Source organism: Daphnia pulicaria, chromosome 2 (assembly GCF_021234035.1).
Source record: "Daphnia pulicaria isolate SC F1-1A chromosome 2, SC_F0-13Bv2, whole genome shotgun sequence".
Taxonomy (NCBI): domain Eukaryota; kingdom Metazoa; phylum Arthropoda; class Branchiopoda; order Diplostraca; family Daphniidae; genus Daphnia; species Daphnia pulicaria.
The window spans coordinates 10,042,588-10,062,850 of record NC_060914.1 but is presented as its reverse complement, the minus strand read 5'-3'; the positions used below and the strand labels follow the sequence as shown (position 1 = coordinate 10,062,850).

The following is a 20,263-nucleotide window of genomic DNA, read 5'->3' as shown; positions in this document are numbered from 1 at the left end:
ACGACGACGACCCAATTTGATATAATAGAAGCAGGCAACATCTCCAGCCTAATAAAACGGCAAATCTAAAACCAAATATTAGAATCTCATTTAACATCCAGGTATAGAATTACTTTACAAGAACTTCATATACTATCTAGCAACATCATCAGGGCAGTCAATGCTGATTAAGTTTCAACCACCAGTATTAAAATTAATATGAAATGAAAAATGTTCAAGGATTCTTACCAACCAAACGTTTGGTTGTTCTTCAAGCTCGCCATTGACCTGATAACCACCAAAATTGGAATCTATTTCCACATTCCAAACCAGAAGCGACAGCCATCAGCGTATAATATATTTTAAATGTAAATTATATTCGAACTTGAACAAAAACATAAGGATCAATTTTAAGTAAGAAGGGGTTCGTTTTTTACATACGAAATAAAACTTCTACAGCTACAGGGTTACTTCTTGGGACTGGGAAGCGTCACTAATTTAACACGTTTCGGACTGTTGCGAACGTTGACGCATTTCGGACTTTCCTGGGCGGTGCATTTGGAATTCAACTTGCTTTGGGTAGGAGGACAAGGTGCAGCAGGAGTGTCTAGGGTCATTTCGGTGACTTCGTTGGCCAGGTGGAAATCTTCGTCATCGATTATCGGCTGAACATTTTCGTGGAATATTTCCCCCTGTAGTAATGGTTGGAAACTGGAAGGTAAATTTGGCGAGACTGCTTCCTCCACACATTTCATGGTCTCATAAGGTTTTCCAAGCTCGCCATCACTGAACGTTACAATCGAGCAGTAGCCATCCATAGATGAAACGACTAGGATCCGTCCATTGCTAGACCTGAAAGAGAAACGTGGAAACTATAAATCTGATGCAGGAACAACGTCGATATATACTAAATACCAGGCCACGTCAGTAAGGCGGGTGTAATGTATACGACTAATTCGTGCAAAAGGTGCCATCTCCTGCGTGTCATAGAGCAGAATAGATTTCTCTGTTGCGACAGCGAATATCATCCTGTAAGGAATGTCGTAACAAGATGGCTGGCCTGGTTGCAATTCGAACAGGATCGGACAACAGCGAACAGCAACCGAATAGCCATCGTCTGATGGATAATATGCAGCCGGCTTCGAGAAATTATCATAGCGAACGAATGCGTAAGTGGTGTAGATTTTTTTCTTGGTGGGTTCGCTGTCATCGGTAGTGGTAACCTCATCAAGTTCCAAAAGGCCACAAGGGGCAAAGAGAATCCTACCGTCCGGCGAAAAGTTCAAGCGACGACAGAATGTCTTGAGTGTATCATCGTGAAAAATTTGGTGAGGCCTTTCTTCACCATCGGCATTTTTTATTTGCACCTGTAAGAATAATTTAATTCCAGTTACACAATTTAGCTTTTTCAAAATGGAATGAGTTGAAGAATAAAATGAAATACCGAATTTAGAGTTTCCACTTTTTTGGTCAGAAGTGAGTAAACTCTACAACTCCTGTCACTGCTTAATGTTGCAACAAATTTGTTCTTGGGATCCCAAGTTACTCCTTGAACAAATCCCTTGTGTTCTGGTAGTTTGATTGATTTCCCTTTAAAAAATAGCAATTAAAAGTGTTTTGATTAGTTTTAATATCACTAAATAGATTAATTATTCATACCTTTGCTGACATCCCATAAAATGGCTGTGTTATCCACAGACCCTGACAAAATCTTCATGCAATCAGGAGACCAGCACACGTCACAGACATCTTCCATATGTCCCCTAAGAATTTTTCGAACAGTCCATTTTTCTTCATTCTTAGCAGCATCTTCATTCAGTTGCAGCATCCAAAGCAAAATGATACCTTCTATGAATTTCAGACATTCAACATTTAATTCAGGAAATATTCAGAGCTTCTTTTGAAAGATTAACAATACCATCATCACCAGAAGCTAACATTTCTCCATTTGGTGAGAATCGGACTGCATTGACAGGTTTACTATGTTTATCTAAATCAGAAAGGAATTCCACAGAACCTGCTCCATTTTTTCCAACAATTACACTCCACATCTAATAAGAATAAAATAAAATAAAATTGGAATTCAATTCTGAAATGAAAGCAAGAACCAACGAGAAACTTGCCACAACGTGAGAATCAGTCCCTCCCGTTGCTAATCTGAGAAGGCCATCACTAGATTTGGGCTGAAAGTCGATACTTAATACTGGTTCACGATTGTGCCAAGATATTTCAGGGTTAGCGTATTTCATTTTATGCTACTATATCCTTTTTTCCAGTAGAATAAAAGCAAGATTAACGTTTAAGACCAGACCACAGAGGCACAGACTAAGAGGTGTAGACTGTATGTCTGTATAGACTGTAGACTATGAAGTATGAACGGGGGTGGGGCTGAGAGGAATGGTCTTGGACGTTGTCCAAACGTCGTCGTCGTCGTCCAACACCCGACATTCGAAGTTGGGTGGGTGGGTGGTAATTGACGAGGGCTAGGTGGGTGGGTTCGTCAAGCCCCTCCTTCTTCTTGTTTTGTTGTCACTTGAAGCATGGTTGAAGCGTGGCTTCTGAAAGAATGTGGTGGCATTTTCGTTTCCTTTGATTGATTTTGGTTTTATCTGAATTATTGATTAAAGTGATTGATAAACACGGTTATTAATTCAACCGAAAAATTTCCTTTTTGTCTCTGAACATTAGTAGGAAGCAAGAATTTCAAGGTTATCTTCTAGAAACGCCACTATTTAGAAATTCACTGATGTAACCATTGTTATAATCGAGCTAGTTGGAGGTTGGATTATGATCATTCAGGTGACGTGGGTCTTTTAAAATTGTACACACCAGCATAGATAAAGAAGACTAAATTATGTCAAATTTTCTTTGAAGTCTCCTTCGGAATTTTATTTCTTTTCTTTATTACCACATCAACTGAATGGGTATTTTTCACGTCTATGTATTTAGTGATTATCCAATCCATCTGTTAAATCTATTTCATCATATTTATTTATTTTTTATTATTATTTCAACAGCAACCTGACATCAAGTGAAGTGACAGTGCCTGTGGATAATCTAGATGCGGATCTATCGGTACCGAGTATTGAAGTTTTATCTTCTACCGAAATTCTAGAAGAATCTGCTTATCCCGATATTTCTGCCAGTGAGGTTATCTCTGCTGATGCTGAGCCCAATGTCAAACTGGAAAATGTTCTAACTACAAATAATGTGCTTAATGTGACCAACAATGTGACCCGTAACAACGAGAGTGGATCTAGTGAAGATGACATCCCATCATTCAGTGAATGGACGTTAAAGGTGTTGGCGGAGGAAGAGAAATCAGGTAAATTTTGTTTGTTTAAAATCGAGAAAGTTTACTGATCGTTTAAACATTCACAAATTGTGTAGGTGCAAACGGAAGTACTGGTGTGCAAACCCCTGCTAAATTGTCTGCCACCCCAAAATTGCGACAAAAAAACTATGCCTCGCCAGATTGCGGAGCGAAAATATTGGATGCCAACAGCGAAGCTGAACCTCACTTCTGCCATTTTGGACCCGTCTAGAGATGAATATTTTTTAAGTATCTGCTCGGCGAAAATTTGGTTCGTGATTGAATTATGTGAAGCCATTCAAGCTCAAAGGGTAAGGCGATTAGCTTGGATTTTTCTTTTCTGAGGTTTTATCACTTCCTCTTGCTAATTTGTAGGTGGGCATTGCCAATTTCGAGTTATTTTCATCCTCGCCGAAGGATTTCCGCGTTTACATTAGCGACCGTTATCCAACTCGGGATTGGGCTTTCACACTGGAAAGGCAGCTCCTTGGCAAGTTCGTTAAGGTGAGATAACTAAATGGAGAATTTTTTCCTTCATTTTTAAAAATAATTGTTGGAATTTGATAGGTGGAATTGGTCAGTCACTATAGCAAGGAACATTTTTGTCCCATCTCACTTTTTCACGTCTACGGTAACAGCGAATACGAGGTGCTAGACAATGAAGAAGATTCCCGGACGGGATAAATTTCACACCGTCAAGAAGAGGATTCAACAGAGGAAGAAATGCTTTTGATTTGAAAAAAAATAACAGCAACACCGATGTCGTCGTGGAAGGAAAAAATTTATTTGGGAGTGCCAAAGATGCTGTCATAAACATAGTGAAGAAAGCAGCCGAAGTCCTTACCAAGAGTCCTGCTCCGCAAAGTGTGATGGTGACCGTTAACGAAACAGATAATAAAGAAGCGATACACCCAACTGTTTGCTACACAGCAGTCGAGCCGGTCAATGTGTCACGAGCTATCAACGGATCTCTCAGCTGCGAATGGAAAGAATTGAAATTTCTTGCCTCACTGCCTTGGCTTCACTCTTCGTTGCTCCTCCAATGTCAGAAAGAGTCGTTTGATCAAACATTTTCTTCGGTAGAATTGGCTTTCGCTGAATCCATATGGACTCGGTCGACTATTCAAGCTCTTTGCCACTGGATCTTGCCAGAAGACCCGCACATTCCAGCTTCATTGGAATCAGTCTCACCCCCAATTGTGGAGTTGGATGTGCCTGAGAATGTAAATCCGTGTACTGAAGCTCAACAGGTCGGTGAAGTGGAATCCATCGCTGCTGAGCAGCCCAGTGCTGAACAGAATGAACTCGAAAATTTGGAGCAGTTATTTTCTGAAGAAATGGGAACAGTAGCAACGTCGTCGGATGACCTACCAATCGGAATGGAGACCATTATCCCAAATGATGGCTTCTTAATTGAGCCTTCGAAGCCCATTGGTGTACAACAGCAACAACAAGAGCAACATCAACAGTATGATCAACAGCAGCCCCAGGAGCAACAGATACAGCAACAACAACATCGTCAGCAGCAGACACAGCCAATATTTGGAAGAGCTTAGCCGTCGGTACAAACGCCAAGTAGACAATATGCAGAAATCGTTAAATTGCACTCTACAGGTTCGTTTCCGTCAAATTCTATTTAAAAAATAAAATACATCAATGTCATCAGAGAAATTTATTTTCCCGTTTAGACTTTGAACGACACGTTGCAGCGAATGAGCACGCAAGAAGAGCGTTATCAAGTCGTACTAAGTCAGCTCCATTTTGATATGGCCGAATTAAAAACCTCGGCGTACAAACTGGCAGAGGAGAATCTGGTCCTTCGAGCTCAGGTGACCCATTTTTCCAAACGATTTCCTTTTTTGGATTTTGTTAGCTGACTAAAGATGTTTTTTTTTTTTGTATTTTATTTAGACAATTGAACAGCACTTGTTTCTTATGGTGGTTGAGGTGATTGTCATAGCAGTGTTGGTCGTCTTCCTTCTACGTAATTTTACGCGGCCACAATTTAATCAGCCACCCGATCCTCGTCATTCTCCGACTCACCGACAAAAAGAGCACCAGCCAGCTCCATTAGATTTCCGGCTCGAGGTCGGTCAGAAGGTTGAAGAAGTCGAGATGGTCAAAACAACTTTGCCCGTGTCCCTGAATATGTCAGAAAAGGCCTTGCAGCCATACAAGACGAAAACTCAGGTTAGTCCAACACCCAGTCTTGCCGACAGCTCGAGCTCCGGATGCGAGTCAGCTTTCAGTTTCCCAAATTCAAATTGTACAACAACGAGTCGCGATCCAAGTCCAGTTGATGGTAACAGAGCTAGGGGCAAATCGAGCAAGAGTGGTAGCAAGAAACAGCAGAAGAAAAGGAAACAAAGTCTTAATAATGTCCTCCCCAACGACAAAGCATCCATCTACCACTCGAAAGATGCCAGGTCAACTATACACCCCCCAAAAATTCGCCTCAAATCTGACAATTGGGAATGGCACTCTCGAGCTAAAATCCTTGCAGCCCAATTTATTAAAGAAAACTACCAAACGAGTGGAATGCGAAGTAGCTTTTAAAAGAAAGGAGCGCAGAATCATAAAAAAAGAATAAGAATCTGTACAGAGGAAACGAAAAATTCCAATGACCCTTACTTTTTTTTTGTACTTTTCTTTTTGAAGAAAAAGGGACATTTGTTGTATTTTTCTAGATTGATAGTTGATTGATTAAAATGTTGACAGGGAAAAGGCCTAAATCGGATATCCGCATTTATTATTATTTTTTTTTAGAGATTGTTATTCCGGCTCTAGTCGTGACAATTGGAAATGAAAAGCAAGCAAAAAAAATAATAATATCCTTTTCCCCTTCATTGTATGATTCGCGAAATTTTGCGCTATTTCGTGTGATATTTTTGATGACTTACTTACTGTACTTTTTCACGCGTTTCTTTATCCTCCCATCCGAATACTTGCCCGTTCCGTTTCGGCTGACTTTTGAGACACAAAGGTAAAAACAAAAACAAAAAATTTGGAAACCCGGAGCGGATAATCTCGTCATTCTTTAAAAGTGTTAAGGACTCACCGGTAACTAGTAGCAATTTTAATTGTCGAAAGATGCATACAGAATGATGGAGACTATCAGTGACTAAAAAACGTAAGTCAGCACGAGCATAAATTTGCGGGGATATTTAAACAATTCATGGGTTTCATGTGAATTTTCTACTTTTTGTGTCATGACCGACAGCTTTTTGTTTTGTGAACCTTTTCAAACTACTAGTTATTTTACATAAAAAAGGTTGTTGTCATTTTGAAGAAAATTTATTTTCTGAGTCAGATTAAATCAAATGTGCTTCACTCAAGGTGAACAGCAGTGTCAGGTTTTTTCAAGATATATGACTATGCGTCTTGTTATTTTACTTATTTTTTGCGATTTTCCTTCTTGATGGATTTTCATTAGCATTTTATCAAGGGTCCACTTTTCATTAAGTCAACGTCTCTTGGGTAAATCTATTTTGCGAATAGTTTTAAGGTTTAACAGTTAAATTACTTGGTGTCTGTAATCGACCATTTCAAAAATAGATACCGGTTCCCAGATTTAAGGAAAGACATTAAAGAAAATTTGCGTATGTACTGAATAATACTAAAACCTAGTTAATCCTGGCTGATTTAAACTAAATGCTCAGTGTAAGTAGTGCTTTTTGTATTGACCTTGGCGATAACCTTTGCTACATTACATAGTCAAATCACGTAATAAGCGATACTAACTTGCATAACAACAGTCGTGATGTTGAATATGTAACAGCAACTCACGAGCGATAATGAGGACGGCGCCATGGATAAAAATAAGTTTGTCATTTCACATTGATAACAGGTAAATGAAAATTTCAAAATTTCAGTTTCTATGGAAGGTTTTTCTAAAGCTGGTCCACCAGAATTTTAACAGGAATGCAAATTCAAATATATCTAGGTTTGGCTGACATATCGAGACCTATTAAGAGTTTTGACACATTTGAACGAATTGATGCAGCGTGAATTTTAGAAAACGGAAGTAAAAGTCGTGCATATTTTTTTTGTAACATTTGTATTTATTATTACTTTAGTACTGCTGTAACTGACAACAGAGCGACATTTTACCTCGGGCAGTGAATGATTTTTCGGAATGATTTTCGAAAGTTATCCGAAATGAATGCGTACAGAAAGGGGTTCATGCAGGAATTCATGTAAGCTAGTATGTGCGACGTTATTTGTATCACAACGGTAACGGGTGAGGTGTTAAACAAGGCCAGACTTTTCAAAAGCAAATACAGCTGAATGGGGAGCCAACATATGGCAAAAGTGCAAACAACGATGCACACCATGCGAGTAACACGCATCTTTTTACCGCGCTGACGCCTAACGGAAACACGTCCTCCGTGCGTTGTCCGTCTCCACAAATGCGTGAGCATGCCTATGTATAATCCGCAAATTAGCAAAAGTGGGACGACATAAGAACTTGCATAAGAAGTTGCAAAAAATGCGATCTGAAGTAGCTCCATCCTTCCTAAACGAAATTGTTGGTTTTTTTTTAAGAGAAAATTTTTTTTCAATTAATAAGGAGAGTTAACTGCCGTTTTCGTAATGTTTGAAAGAATTCAATAACCTTGTGGAGAAACCGACAACCGGTATACTCTTCGCCAGCAAATTGGTACACAACGTGTCCGTGGGCCATCAGTAATGGGACACAGGCCGAGAAAATAACAACCTAAATGGAACGTGAAAATCTACGCTGTAAGTATGGAGAAATCGGAGAAATTGAAAAGGTTAGTACTTCATGAGAAAGAAATACCCAAGTAACGGCGATTGCCCAATACCGCAATACGTCTTTGTTTTTGTTCGAATAGAGATGGAACTGAGCGGATGGACAACAATTAAATAGCGATCAAGTGACATTAGAACTAAGGTGTAAATACTGGCATTAGCTGTCACGATAACTAGATAATGGACAATTTTACACCAGACCTCACCAAACGGCCAAAAGAGTAGAGCGTAATCCGAGGCAGTGAACGGAACGCAAAATACAATAAATAAAAGATCGGCAAGTGCTAAATTGACGATGAGCAGGTTGGTTGTGCTACGCATTCGCGAATTGGCAACGACCACCGTTACAACTAGGGCATTACCGAAGAACCCAACTATGGCAATAATTCCAAATATGACGGGTACCTTGAACGAGAAATAAATTCAACATACAGTACAACACACATGACAATTAGTTCAAAAGGGATAGTGTTTTTAGTTACAAGAGTTAATCGAGGGTCCTAAATGAGGCTCTTTTTGTAGATAATAGTAATAATGTTTTTATTTAGATAATTGGAGCTCCATTAGCGAATCAAATTCCTCACTAGTATCGACTATCGAGATAGCCTATAGGCTATCTATAGGCTAAACTAACGGACCTCGATTAGCTATGTGCCTCAATAACAGGAACCCTATTTGAAATGAAATCAATAGGAGTTGCTAAATAAGGTCAAATTCCATACCACTATAGAAATTATGTGTAGCATAGCAAAAACATGGGAATTCAATCATTTATGCATTCTTCTACCACAGAGCATTTTTTTGTTTAATAATGCCGTAACAAAACTTGAAAAACTAAACTCTATTTCGCTTAACTTGAGCCAACAAGAAATAAATTACGCCCAACGCACAAGTGGTACGGCGTAACACGCTAACGAACACACAATTGAGATAATTTTTATTTTTACAAACCTTATATAACATCCGATCATTGAGGAGGGGGTCCATGCGCTTACACACCCACAGGTGTGCCCGCACATCGTGCAACACTATAGCTATAGAGGTCGAAAACATTATGGCAAATTTGCAATCAAGATTTATTTGAAATTTCAGCATGTTAGCAGCTGCTGGCTGCTGGCCCCTATACATTGCCAGACTGATTTGTGATTTCCAAGTCACGGGTAAAAACTAAAAAGTAATTTTTTAAAAATACAACTATCAGGTAAACTTAAATGACAATTTTTTAGCCTTCAATTTTCATGGAAGTGCATGTTAATGCAAGATTTTAGTTGCTGTTTTCATTTTCTAACGCTGATTTTACGCATTGTGGTGCCATCTAGTAGAAGAAGATACCAGGAGGTGCCGGTGTGGCGGCAGGTCCCTCTTGGTGTTGTCTTTTTTTTGTGTGTGTGTGTCGTGTCTGTCGTCTGCTTGGCGATTGAAACAAAACAAATCGAAAGCAGACGACAGTAGGGGAGACTGGACCCATCTTGGACAGTCGCGGTTTTTCCCGCATATATCCCGATCCCCTTGGGCAAAAGAGTTTTTTTTGGCTAAGGTCATTCTTTAGCCTTGCCCCCACCCCCTTGATTTTTTTAAAATGTGTAACTTTAAAATTTAAGAATTTACATTGATTTCCATTTTTCGTGGTTTTTTTACCGATCCGGGGTGAAATTAGACAGGGGCCTGTACCAAGTTAGACAGGGTATTAAAAGAGGGATAGTATGAATTAAAAATTATGAAAAAATCAGGAAATGTAGATGGTAATGTAGTTTAACCCCAAACAAATTTTGGAAATTATATCTTTAAAACTGAAAAAACTTTCTTAAAGTGAAAGAATTACAACTTTTATATGGGGCGAGATAGGGAAAAAATGTAGGTGGCGCTGAAATCAATATATTACCCATTGTCCACTGTCCAAAATGGCCTCAAAATCATGCCCCCCGCAAATTAATTAATTGTAGGTACACCAAAGCACCTAAAAATAATTTTCTTACACACAATTGTAAAGGACAAACAGTTTTACACACTGATGTGTTTAAAATTTTTTTTACTCAAACAAACTTGGACAAGATCAATAATTCGGGTGAAAAATTTTGCAATAATTTATCGTGTTTTTTAGCTAGAGCTAGTTGCTAGAGGTAGTGAGAACACCTCTGATTTTTTTTTCAGATTTTTGTTTACATTCACTGAAGTAATTTTAGCCGGTTCTAAAAGTCTTTGGAATGCCGAGAGGACCTTATGCAAATTAGGCCACTTTGACCTTTTTTTTGCAGTTGAACGGCTTGGGCTAGGGAAACTCGACTTTTTTCTAAAAATCGGTCTGCGTTAGCTTTATATCAGGTCTGATTTTCAATTTTTTTCATTTATATTATCTAAGTTAAATTTTAAGTTGAAAAACGAAAAAGTAGAATTCCCCTTTTTTCTGCTCCCATCCTTTTGTTTTCTTTCGCGCCAACGAACCTCCACCTCGCGCCTTGCTCCTTTCGGCGAGCTCCGGAAGCATTTCCCAGTAGTTCTCTCCCTTCAGAACCTCCCCTACCGCCAAGTAAGGTAAAGCTTCCGGAGCTCGCCGAAAGGAGCAGGGCAGTCGAAAAGAAGGAGGAGGGGGGAAAAAGTCGACTGCTGGACTTAACACAGAGTGGCCCATCTCCTTATCTCTGATGATAACACGCTACATTGGGCAGCAACAATGGGAACATGGAACTACAAAAAAAATGAAATCAAATTAATTTTAGCATCAATGAAAATAATGCTATGGTGTTTCACATGGTTAACCCAAATATTCCATGGCAACATTATCTGATATCTTTTGTTGAAACAGAAATTTAGATGATCTCATCAAAGATGATCTCATTAAAGATTTAAATACAAATTCACATTTGAATTTGAACTTTATTCAATGTTGATGACTCAACAAAATTCCAAAATATTAAAACTAATCAATGGAAGCCAAGATTTTTTCCTTAAAACGCCTTTAGTTTGACTCCCAAATCAAAACATTTAATTTTTTGTTAACCTTAATTAGATAGTCACTTTGCTAACCTTCAATTAGTGCATGTTATTGATGTTAACAGCAAAGGCCTGCGAAATTTGACGTAAGTGCTAGAAAGGATAGCTGAAGTGAAGTTTATGTGGAAAATCTTCATCTGTTTAATCAAAGATTTTGCAATTAAAAACATTTTATTTACATGTGAAATGTTTCTCAGCTTCTGGACGTGGTGGACAGTATGGTTTGAAACCATTGGTTTCCAAATCTTCCAAGCTTTCAAGATTCTTCTACAAATAAAAAATGGCACTGAACACCTTCATGGTTACTGTACGTGAAAAAATGTATTGTGCTCATAAAACTTCTGAGGCTTTACTTCTAGCTCAACACATTTAATTTCAAATGTAAACTTGAAAAAAGGCCCTGATTCGATTCCTGCTCCCTCACATTGCCCTCCAAATTTTTCTCACTGTTTACCATGTCAATCTGTAGAATTTCACCCTGCATATACTTAACAACTTAACACAACTACTGTTACTCACAATAAGCGGACGACGGTGAGCAGCGTCTTCTCGCAAAACACCACCAGTTCTTCTTGAGAGGTCGAACAATTGGATTACAGCATTTTACACCAATTCCTCGTCACACATGACAATCTAAATAATTCGGAAAAATCAATTACCAAGTGTTTCAGTGGGAAACTGTTGAACATTATAAGTAAACTATACATGTGTGGGTCCTACATTTATAAAAAATGACCATATGCCCTGTACAAAACATTTTATTATTATGACTTCTACTACTTCAATAGTGGAAAACTTACATGCTACGGATTATCTGAATGATTTAGTATTTTTCAATTTTTTCTTTGGTCGAAGTTGTTATCCAGTTAAGAGAAAAAACACTTTGAAAAAATACTTCCATAAGAGCCCGTGTAATAAAAGGGTGTGTTTTTCTCAATATGGCTGCCGACTTTTTTGGACTGCAAAAATCCTGCTATCCGCACGGTGCGAGAGGTCTATCAGTAGGGATAAAGGAAAAATTCACCCAAAAGTTCCCTCTGGACTGTTCGAAGCGTCACATCGGGAGTCATGAGCATTATCCTGATGGCTGTATAGGAGATATCAGTCTTTCTAATCTTAGTCTTTGCTTTAATCTACAGATACATAAAAAATCTCAGTATAGACAAGAGTATAGACAAGAGACTTTATATGATGGTCCCTATGGTAAAATCGAAAGGAGAAAACCACATAAAGTTTCCAAAATTAAAGGACAGAAACTGTGTTTTGTCTCAGTCCAGAGACGAAATTCAGTGATACAACTGTAACGATTTTGGCCACTCCTCGCGCGATTGTCCTCGTCCAAACCTCCGCTGGAACAGACCGAGACCGGAAAACGAGTCAGCCGACCCCTCGGGGCAGAGTTGGCCATGAACACAGTTCAATCCCCCACAACCTCGCCGAATGGAAGCCCAATAATCGAAGTGGACATCTTCAGAGTGGGCACGCAAAGAGCTATAGTTGATACAGGATCAAGAAAAAGTGTTATTTTTGCTAATTTAGTTCGAGAGCGGTCATCTTTCAATATTCAGATCCCTCTAAAAAACTGGAGATCATAAGATAGTAACGTTTTAGCTGTGGTAGGAGAGACTAATTTGATTGTAAGATATAATGGTGAAACAATAGATTTAAAACACGTGCTTGTGATGGAAAACACGGCTTACCTAGTTGTATTGGGGAAGGATTGGATTGGAAAAGCGGGAGCCGTCATCTACGTCAAAGATGAGAAGCCGGTAGTGAACGTTTCGAAGAATTGCAAAGAAAAAACGCGGTCGCCGAGTGTAAATCGAGAAAAAGAGAAATTAGGTGGTGATGATGCTTCATAGGGTAGAACTGAACAAGAATTCGTCGATGATGAGGAAAAAGCAGAAGTCGTCTATGTAGAAACCAACAACTCATTTGAAAAAGCCGCCGATCAATTAATTTTAATGGGTGTTATGGTAGAAGACGAAGTGATTGCTCCGAAAAGAGAACATAAAACGTGTGTTCGGTTAAAAGGGGTGAGAGGAATTCTCGCGTCGAGAGTCCATTTTGTTGAAACCGTTACTCAGGTAGGAGCTGAAGAACTGACAGATTCAACTGATAAATTTTTATGTAGTGTCCGAGCAGGAGAGTATTCTGCTAGACAACTGGCTCAATTTCAACAAGCCGATGAAGATATCCGGCTGATCGTCTTACCAATGCTAGGTTATAGCACCGAAAAAACAATCCAGTTGTGGCGCACTTCATTTTCCACGAAGGAGCACTGTTTAAGAAGAACGCAAAGTCTATCACCCACCGCCGAGATCTTCTCTACGAGTGCCATGACTCACCTAATGGTGGTCACCACGGAATCGAAAAGACACTCGCGAAACTATAACAGCGATATTGGTGGAAAATATGAAGAAAAGTGTGAAGTGTTATGTGAAGTCCTGTGAATTCTGTCAACCTTTAAAATCTCGCTTCGGATACCCAGCTGGATCGTTGTGCCCAATTCGTCCTCCTAAAGAAGTTTTTGAGATGGTAGTGGTGGATCATTTAAGACCGTACCAAGTGTTAAAACAAGTCTCGAAAACTTGTTAAAAAGTGGAAGACCTCCACGCATATAGAAGAAGAATTTGGTGTCGCTTCAATGTACGGTTACCTGAAGAAGATGATACTAAAAGTAAACAAGTCGAGTCATCTGAAAATCTGCAGTTCGAGTCGTCCAATAGTCATCAGTTCGAACCAAAACAATTACCCGTTCCTTTTTTCTCGCTGGCCGGAAAAGCTGTACGACCGAAAACCAGCAACCATAACTTCATTTATTATTAATAGCTACTCGTATCAACTTGTTCGTTTGAATGTCTTTTTCTACTTTATTGTCGAAACCTTCCTGATCGTCCGTCTCCGTTTAATCGTTACGTGATCTCATTCAAAAATTCAGTTCTGTGTGTGTCGCTTTCCCCATTTAATTGGCTCTCCTCATGTGCAGTTTGTTGTGATTACCTGTCCCAAAATCTAGACAATCTGTTAAAATCAGAAGATCTTGTTTTGTCAGGAAGGGCCGAATTTTGTGAAACGGTTGGGCAATGCTGCCATTCACCCTATTCCTCCCGTCTTCTCCCTCCCCCTCCCCCTTTTCTGGGTGGACGAGATGAATCTCCCCTTACTGATGACCAGTGTACGTTTGCCGCTCGAGTTAAATACGACATTCTTATCGCTCTCCCTTTTGCCCCACAAGACCGACTTTTACAGATTATTGAAATTTGTCGCAAGGCATGGGTTGCGAAAGCGGTTTCTCTAAGAGAAGTGTCGACAATTTTGGGTAATCTGGCCCAGGTGATTCAAGCGATTCCCTTCCCACATGGCCATTATCAGTGCATACAGCGGCATTTTTTTAGGGAATCGGCTCGTGCTGATAGGGATCTGTCGGCCCTTATTTTTCTAGACAGAGAATCTAATTTTTATTTGGATTGGTGGGCATCCAATGTTGAATCGGCGAATGGTACGCCTCTTTCTACTTAAAAGCCGGATCTCATAATTTTTTTCCGACGCCTCCCTCTCAGGATGGAGCGCGTCCCTAAATGACGCGTTGGAAAAAGGGCCTTGAACTGGCCGGGATCGATATCGCCACATCAATAAGTTGGAGCTGCTTGCAGCCCGTGAACAAGTCAGGCGGATCAAGGTCGAAGGCCCTGTACCGGATTAGCGCAGAGATCGTTTCGTGGAGTGAATCGCAGTCGATTGCTATTAATGTCGTTTATCTTCCCGGTTCCTAAAATATACATGCAGATTGCCTGTCAAGAGCCCCGCCGGACTCAGCAACTGGATGATGAGTCCAGCCGTATTAGAACACCTAAGAACTCGTTTGAGCCTCAAGGTGGACCTGTTTGCCTCGTTATGGAACAGACAGATGGACCGATCCGTTAACTGTCATCCGTACGCGTTATCAGTAGACATACGCATTCCCGCCATTTTGTTTGATTCAGAAATGTCTGACCAAGATATGGAGGGAGCAGGCAGAGCTGTCGCTGGTGACCCCTTATTGGTCGGCACAGTCATGTTCAGTGTCGCCACTGGAGCTGACGTGCGAACTAGCGTTGATTCTTCCGAGGGAGAAGCTTCTGTTGGGCTTCAGGTGTTCGTTTGTGTTTGTGTTGGGGTTCAGGGCCAACAACATCCGCTTGCGTAATCGATCCTGCTAATCGCCTGGCGGTTGTCATGAATCAAATGGAAAGCAGCGGCCTTTGCGACCAAGTGGTCAAACTTATCCTGGGCGGAGTACGCAACTCCACATCAGCTGCTTACCAATCCGCTTGGAGAGGTTGGTATAGTTGGTATATTCGACAAGGAGTGGATCCCATTTCTCCACTTTTATTTAAGGCACTGGAATTTTTGTCATGGCTGGTGGGCGAGGGGAAAGCCTATAGGACGGTTAACGTCTCCCACTCTTTGCTTTCTCTACTTTGGGTAAGATCGACGGCATTGACATAGGTAAACACCCTCTCGTGGTTAAATTAATAAAAGGAGCCTACAACAAAAAGCCGCCGCCCCAAAGTATGCAGGTTTTTGGGATGTAAACTTATAGTTATAAATTATATAATCTCCTTGGGTCCTAACGATAGAATCTTGCTTTCGGGAAATCGGGGTTTGCCAACGGACGCTATCTTATCAGCATCTTATCAGCTGGAAATGGGAACCCACATTTACAGGTTTTTACCATTGCTCGACTGCGTGTGTATCGGTAGCAAGCGCTTTGCATATGGGTCGTTAGACCATCATTTCTGTATGCTGTAAAGTCACCTATATGAATCCAGGTCGAGCCACTTGTAGGCAATTATCTCATTACTCGAGGTCGCTAACTAGCGACAGAAGGGTTATTGTGATTGCCGTTCAAGTGGCGAGATCTGGATCCATATAGGTGTTGACCTACATCTGATTCAAAGCAGTGTAGCAATGGTAGCAATGGCAGTCATCTCAGGCCCTCAGGAACTACGCCCCTTAGACCAATGAGGATTTCAAATAGACATATCGTGTTTTTACACGAAAACTTTGTCAATTTCAAATAGTTCTGTGGCTATCCGAAGTTCGTTTGGTTTTTTACAATTTTTCCACTTTTTATTTCAGAGTTGATTGGTGTTTCTTTACCAATGGCTATATTTGTAATAGACTATAGCAACAGTGGAGAAATAGATGGCGAATAACTGTGCGAACTCAGCGGTTATCGCTGCTGAAGCTAGAGAAGATATAACGGCAATGAATTACAAGTATGATGATTTGATTTTGATGAATTTCATTTTATGTACAGTCATGCCCTTTGACGCTTTTAAAAAGAAAGGAAAAAAATGCAAATTTTGCAAACCAAAACTCTAACAGCCAATCCTTCTCCAAATCCAAGTCTCCGATAAGTTATCCACGACGCCAATCCAAGCTCATACAACCTAAAAATCCAATCCAGTGAAACTTATCTTCCCCGTAAAGTAAGACTAAGCTTCGCCTGAGTGAAAACTCAATTGTGTCTGTTACTTCCTTGTTCCTACGGGCACTGCAAATCTTCTAGAGATATTCTGGTTGTTTGTTAGAGTTCTGACATTTTTCTCCATGCCCTGAACTTCAGTCACCTTCGGATTTTTGAGAATTTTGGGTGTTGACGTCCCGTACACTTCTGCAGTCACCTTAGGTATAGAAAAGGTCACTTTCAGTTGAGACCCCGTCAATGAATCGGATGGATATGACTCAACTTTGCGGTATCTTTTGGTAGTTTCTTTACGCTTGAATCGGTCGAATTCTGAACTTCTCACTTGACTTTGAAAATAACACTTGACAAGGTAAAAATCTGGTTTATTTGTGTGTATAAATTCAAACTAAGCAGAGATTTATATTATAGGATACCACTTCCGGAGCTTTCTGTCCGGTTGTCACGAAATAAACTCGCAAACAAGATTTGGTGGAAATTGCAGAGTTCACTGTGTCGGAGCATCCGGATTGTCCACCAAAATTTCCTGATGCTGTAAAGAAGAAGTTTGGCAATTTTGAGCAAGAAGCCTGTTACATAATTCACAGTCATAGGGCTGCATTGAGCGAGAAAGGTAGCCTCTCCATTTCACCCATAACAATCTAAATATCGTAGCTATTTTATAGCCATTTGTTTCATTTTGATATCAACAAGTGGTGGCCCATAAACTGTCCCACTGAATCCTTTGCACCAAAAGTATTAGGAGCAATATTTGGGCATGGACAATCCTTGTGTCGCAGCAACCACTGGATTGTATCCCTGATTCAATTCCGCGAATTAGAATCCCATTGTCAATTAATTGGAATGATTCAATTCCTCAATCGAAGATAATAAATATTGACTAATATAATAAAACATTGTATAACAGGGCGCAATGGACACCGAAGCAGCTGATGAATTGCTCAATGATCCAGAGAAGGAAGTGTTTGAGAACATGTTGGGCAGGCAGCCAGATGAAAATGATAAAACTGACCTTATTCAAATGGTTTATGAGTAGTCGGAGGATTTTTAGTATATATTATCATTCAGAAATGATTTTAAAACATGATTTATACATCCATTGATTCATTTTTTAGCCATATGGTGGCTGATAAGAGTAACGATGGAGATGGGCCAAGATTTTCTGATGAAGAAGAATAATTTCGTCCAACTATCAACAACGCTCTAGCTAACACTACGCCGGAAGAGTCTTTCGATTTATGGGCCAAAAAGAATACGCTAATGCGTTCATCTTGCGCCATTTCCGTTTATTCCAGTGGCCAAACGACCCCTGCGACGAATTCGTCCCTTATTCATTCTATTTTGAATAACATTCCGAAACGCAATTTCAAAACCCTCAGGGAGACCAAGAACACTACTTAATTCAAGCTTTGTTCTAAAAGTGAGACGGCTGGCCATGCCCGCATGTTGGAGACACGCTTGCGATTACTCTCTGCTGCCATGGAGGTGCGTGATAAGTAGAAAAATCCAATGACTGCTGCCGGAATCCAAAAAGACCTGAAAGACATTATCTTTAATCCGCATTCGATTCTCATTATTGTCTTTTTTGTTCGCAGTGCGTGTGCAAATATAATTAATGATTGGCAAGATCAACGCAAAGAAATCAATGGCAAAATTTTTATTATTTCTTCATTACTTGACACTGAACTTTGTCCGAAATATTAGCTTAATCGTCAACAAATTCACCGATAAAGTTGTTTGGGATATCCATGTTTGCAGTAGAAACAACTAGCAGCAGACACAATGGCTATTTTGTAAACAAATGGAGCGAACGTTGCCATACATTGAATTGAATCCTCCTCTTTTTACCTCACTTTCTACTTTCTCTTTATTGACTTTATCAACTCCATATTCTACTTCATTTTTTCCCTTTTGCCCCATTACCCCCGTCATCCTTAAAATGATTTTATCTTCATCGTCACCTTCGTCTTCATCGTTCATATCATCGTCCCAATTAGTAGTCTTTCGAATCATATTCCGACTCGTTCCCAAATTTTATCATCACCTGTCCGAGTTCCAAACCCACAATCCGCCCAGTCACGATCCTCGTAATTTTCTAAAATAAAATAAGGTTCGTTTCATCATCGTCCCGATCATCGCCATTATCACTTCCACACCAGAAATTAGGATTTAGGAAAAAAATCGAACTAATTTACTTAAGTATACATTTAGGCAGGCCGTAACTCAGGTATAAGTAGAAATAAATCAAAAGGAACAAAAATGGCGTCCAGTTAATAAAAAAAAATCATTGAAAGGAACTCTACCTCTTGGACAAACAGAGGGATTCCCTGATTTTGAAATCGAAGTGTAGTGAGGCATTCTAAACAGAAAGAGTTACTGCAATACACGAGGTGATCTATATGATGACATATTACGCAATGTAAATATTGGTGATCTCATACCTTGGTAACGGTACAGGATCATCGGTACGAGATTGGAGCCTCCAAGCAGTCAGTACTAGATTATCGGCTCTAGACAGAAGAAATCACAATCATAATTCTTGGTCGAATAAAAGCTACTACTCTAAACCAACCGCTCGGTATGGCTCCAAGACACTTAATTAAATCTGAGGGAAACTGGCCTGTTTTCTATACGTTGGGGGGGATGTAAGCGCTGTACTAGAAATTGGATCTAGTTGCGACAACACTATATCTTGTTAAACTTTTTGATTTGGAAGCTCTTGAATTGGATTTTGTTCTTCCGTAACAACTTCATCAAGGGGTGAATTTCCGATATCCTGTCTTTCGCGAAAGTTGTGGAGTTCTTCTTGAATAATAGGTTGCCCCCGGCGATGTCATTAGGTTCTTTCGACGAGTAAAAATTTTGAGATTAGCACAGATAATAAAGCTCACTTGCTAATTTATGCAAATTTTCCGTATGCAGTATACCGAAAGTGTTCTTGAACTGTTGGTAAAACTGTAGGTGTTTAAACTTTTTCTTCCACGCCTTCTGATATGTTATGGTTGATTTCGACAAATATGCAGGCTAATCAACAACGAGTAAAGGTGGTGCGTAACCTTCTTGGTCTAAAGCTCGTTGAAACATGGCATTGAGTTGTATTTGTAGTTGATGGTCCTGAAAAAGAGAACCATAAAATGTGTGCCCACTTTAAAATATTTATTTTCTATTCAAAAGCCCTTATACCTGGATTCTGTCATTTGTTAAGTCTGATTCAAATTCTTTTGAAGGAAACCTCTAGAAATTCTGGAATTAATTCATCCGATTTCTTTTTGCCGTATCCTAGAAGATGCGTGCTTGTTATCGGACACCGCTCACATCTCCACGGGTAGCATGGTTAAAATTCACAGGTTAAGCTGCCTCAATTTTTTGTAGAGTTTTTATTTCAATGTAGAAATAAAATACAGTGTTTCTAATTTGTTTATTAATTTTGATTGACGACGCTAAAAATGTATTTACTTACAGGAAAAAATCCAGAATCAATTCAAGCGACATCCATGCATTCTTTGATTCAATTTTCGGTTGTATAATTCCAGATGATTGTTGGTTAGTCTATGATCATTTTGATTTCGAAATCGATAAGGTCCAATTTGGTCGAACCAAAATCTTTGCACGTATGAAAAGAAAAGTCAATGGCGTCCACAGCATCTGCTTCGAACGCAAGGTCTTCTATTATTATTTCCCCAAGGATTTTAAGACCTAAAAATATTTAACCGAAAAAAATTATGGCTCATATT

General features: G+C 39.6%; 2 protein-coding genes and 3 pseudogenes across 2 annotated transcripts; 3 read left to right on the top strand and 2 right to left on the bottom strand.

The window, feature by feature from the left end:
- Positions 1–337: 337 nt before the first annotated feature.
- LOC124326182 (chromatin assembly factor 1 subunit B-like) lies at positions 338–2,319 on the bottom strand. The gene is made up of 6 exons (XM_046784871.1): positions 2,103–2,319; positions 1,898–2,030; positions 1,639–1,827; positions 1,424–1,569; positions 895–1,346; positions 338–831 (listed from the first exon to the last, which is right to left on the bottom strand). The coding sequence occupies exons 1-6, from the start codon at positions 2,226–2,228 to the stop codon at positions 447–449; spliced, it is 1,431 nt and encodes a 476-aa protein (XP_046640827.1). The 5' UTR covers positions 2,229–2,319; the 3' UTR covers positions 338–446.
- A 447-nt stretch (positions 2,320–2,766) lies between these two features.
- LOC124327711 lies at positions 2,767–3,976 on the top strand (annotated as a pseudogene).
- Positions 3,977–4,876: 900 nt separating this feature from the next.
- Positions 4,877–6,360, top strand: LOC124326458. The gene is made up of 3 exons (XM_046785302.1): positions 4,877–4,906; positions 4,981–5,121; positions 5,204–6,360. The coding sequence occupies exons 1-3, from the start codon at positions 4,877–4,879 to the stop codon at positions 5,846–5,848; spliced, it is 816 nt and encodes a 271-aa protein (XP_046641258.1). The 3' UTR covers positions 5,849–6,360.
- Positions 6,361–7,396: 1,036 nt separating this feature from the next.
- Positions 7,397–8,929, bottom strand: LOC124326395 (annotated as a pseudogene).
- A 5,402-nt stretch (positions 8,930–14,331) lies between these two features.
- Positions 14,332–20,263, top strand: part of LOC124327710 — a 29,216-nt pseudogene continuing 23,284 nt past the window's right edge.

Bases quoted from the DNA above. Each gene is read 5' to 3' on its own strand.
- LOC124326182 (XM_046784871.1), bottom strand. From the start codon at position 2,228: ATGAAATACGCTAACCCTGAAATATCTTGGCACAATCGTGAACCAGTA. The intron at 1,347-1,423 runs GTATTTCATTTT...TTATTCTTACAG, and splicing joins AAGTGGAAACTCTAAATTCG to GTGCAAATAAAAAATGCCGA. The intron at 832-894 runs GTATTTAGTATA...TTTCTCTTTCAG, and splicing joins CGCCTTACTGACGTGGCCTG to GTCTAGCAATGGACGGATCC.
- LOC124326458 (XM_046785302.1), top strand. From the start codon at position 4,877: ATGCAGAAATCGTTAAATTGCACTCTACAG. The intron at 4,907-4,980 runs GTTCGTTTCCGT...TTTCCCGTTTAG, and splicing joins CGTTAAATTGCACTCTACAG to ACTTTGAACGACACGTTGCA. The intron at 5,122-5,203 runs GTGACCCATTTT...TATTTTATTTAG, and splicing joins ATCTGGTCCTTCGAGCTCAG to ACAATTGAACAGCACTTGTT.